The sequence below is a fragment of the Nicotiana sylvestris genome, chromosome 7, assembly GCF_000393655.2.
Source record: "Nicotiana sylvestris chromosome 7, ASM39365v2, whole genome shotgun sequence".
Classification (NCBI taxonomy): domain Eukaryota; kingdom Viridiplantae; phylum Streptophyta; class Magnoliopsida; order Solanales; family Solanaceae; genus Nicotiana; species Nicotiana sylvestris.
This window is the reverse complement of record NC_091063.1, coordinates 140,319,406-140,320,576: the sequence shown is the minus strand read 5'-3', so window position 1 is coordinate 140,320,576 and position 1,171 is coordinate 140,319,406. Positions and strand designations below refer to the sequence as shown.

At 42.7% G+C, this 1,171-nt stretch overlaps 1 protein-coding gene across 1 annotated transcript; it reads left to right on the top strand.

The window, feature by feature from the left end:
- Positions 1 to 633: 633 nt before the first annotated feature.
- On the top strand, positions 634 to 951 carry LOC138873850 (uncharacterized). Its single transcript, XM_070152334.1, has one exon. It carries the CDS (start codon positions 634 to 636, stop codon positions 949 to 951), a length of 318 nt encoding a protein of 105 aa, XP_070008435.1.
- Positions 952 to 1,171: the final 220 nt, after the last annotated feature.

The window sequence follows — 1,171 nt, the reverse complement described above, 5'->3', positions numbered from 1 at the left end:
GACCCTGGAAGGCCTTTATTTTTGTATTTGACAGTCTTGGAGAATTCCTTTGGATGTGTTCTCGGGCAACATAATGTGACCGGAAAGAAAGAACATGCCATATACTATTTGAGAAAGAAGTTCACTAGTTATGAAGCCAAATACACTTTATTGGAAAGGACTTGTTGCGCCCTGACTTGGGTCACTCAGAAGCTTAGGCATTACTTGTTGGCCTACACCACCTATCTCATCACCAGATTGGATCCTTTGAAGTACATATTCCAGAAGCCGATGCCCACAGGGAGGTTAGCGAAATGACAAATCCTACTCACCGAGTTTAGCATAGTCTATGTCACCCGCACGGCAATGAAAGCTTAAGCTTTAGCGGATCACCTAGCTAAGAATCTTATTGATGCTAATTATTAGCCTTTGAGTACTTACTTTCTGGACGAGGAAGTAAATTCAGTTGAGGTAATTCCAGAGGACACTAATTCTTGGAAAATGTTCTTCGATGGAGCTGTGAATGCAAAATGTGTCGGGATTGGAGCAATTTTGATTTCGCCCACTGGTTAGCACTATCTGACCACAGCCCAGATTCGGTTTTTCTGCACGAACAACACTTCCGAGTATGAAGCCTACATTATGGGTATGAACATGGAAATCGATCAAGATTTGGAAGAATTGTTAATCATGGGAGATTCTGACTTGATTATCCCACAAGCTCAAGGTGAATGGGAAACTCGGGATGTCAAGCTTTTTCCATACAGGCAACATGTGGAAGATCTTAGCAAATTGTTCAAATCCATCGAGTTCAGGTACATTCCTAGGTTTCACAATGAGTTAGCCGATGCATTAGCTACTTTTGCCTCAATGCTGCCGTATCTAGGCAATGTACACATTGACCCATTGGAAATCCAAATCCAAGAAAGACATGGTAATTGCAATACAGTTGAGGTGGAACCAGATGTTTAGCCATGGTATCATGATATCAAAAGATTCTTGAAAATAAAGGAATATCCCGGGCAAGCTAGGGGAGACCAAAAGAGAACCATTAGAAAGCTCGCCAGTGGCTTCTTCTTGAGCGGAGAGGTTTTGTACAAAAGGACTCCAGATCTGAACCTTCTAAGATATGTGGATGCCCAAGAAGCCAGAAGAATCATGAATGAAGTGCATGCAGGAGTGTGCGGGCCCC

Bases quoted from the DNA above. Each gene is read 5' to 3' on its own strand.
- LOC138873850 (XM_070152334.1), top strand. From the start codon at position 634: ATGGAAATCGATCAAGATTTGGAAGAATTGTTAATCATGGGAGATTCT.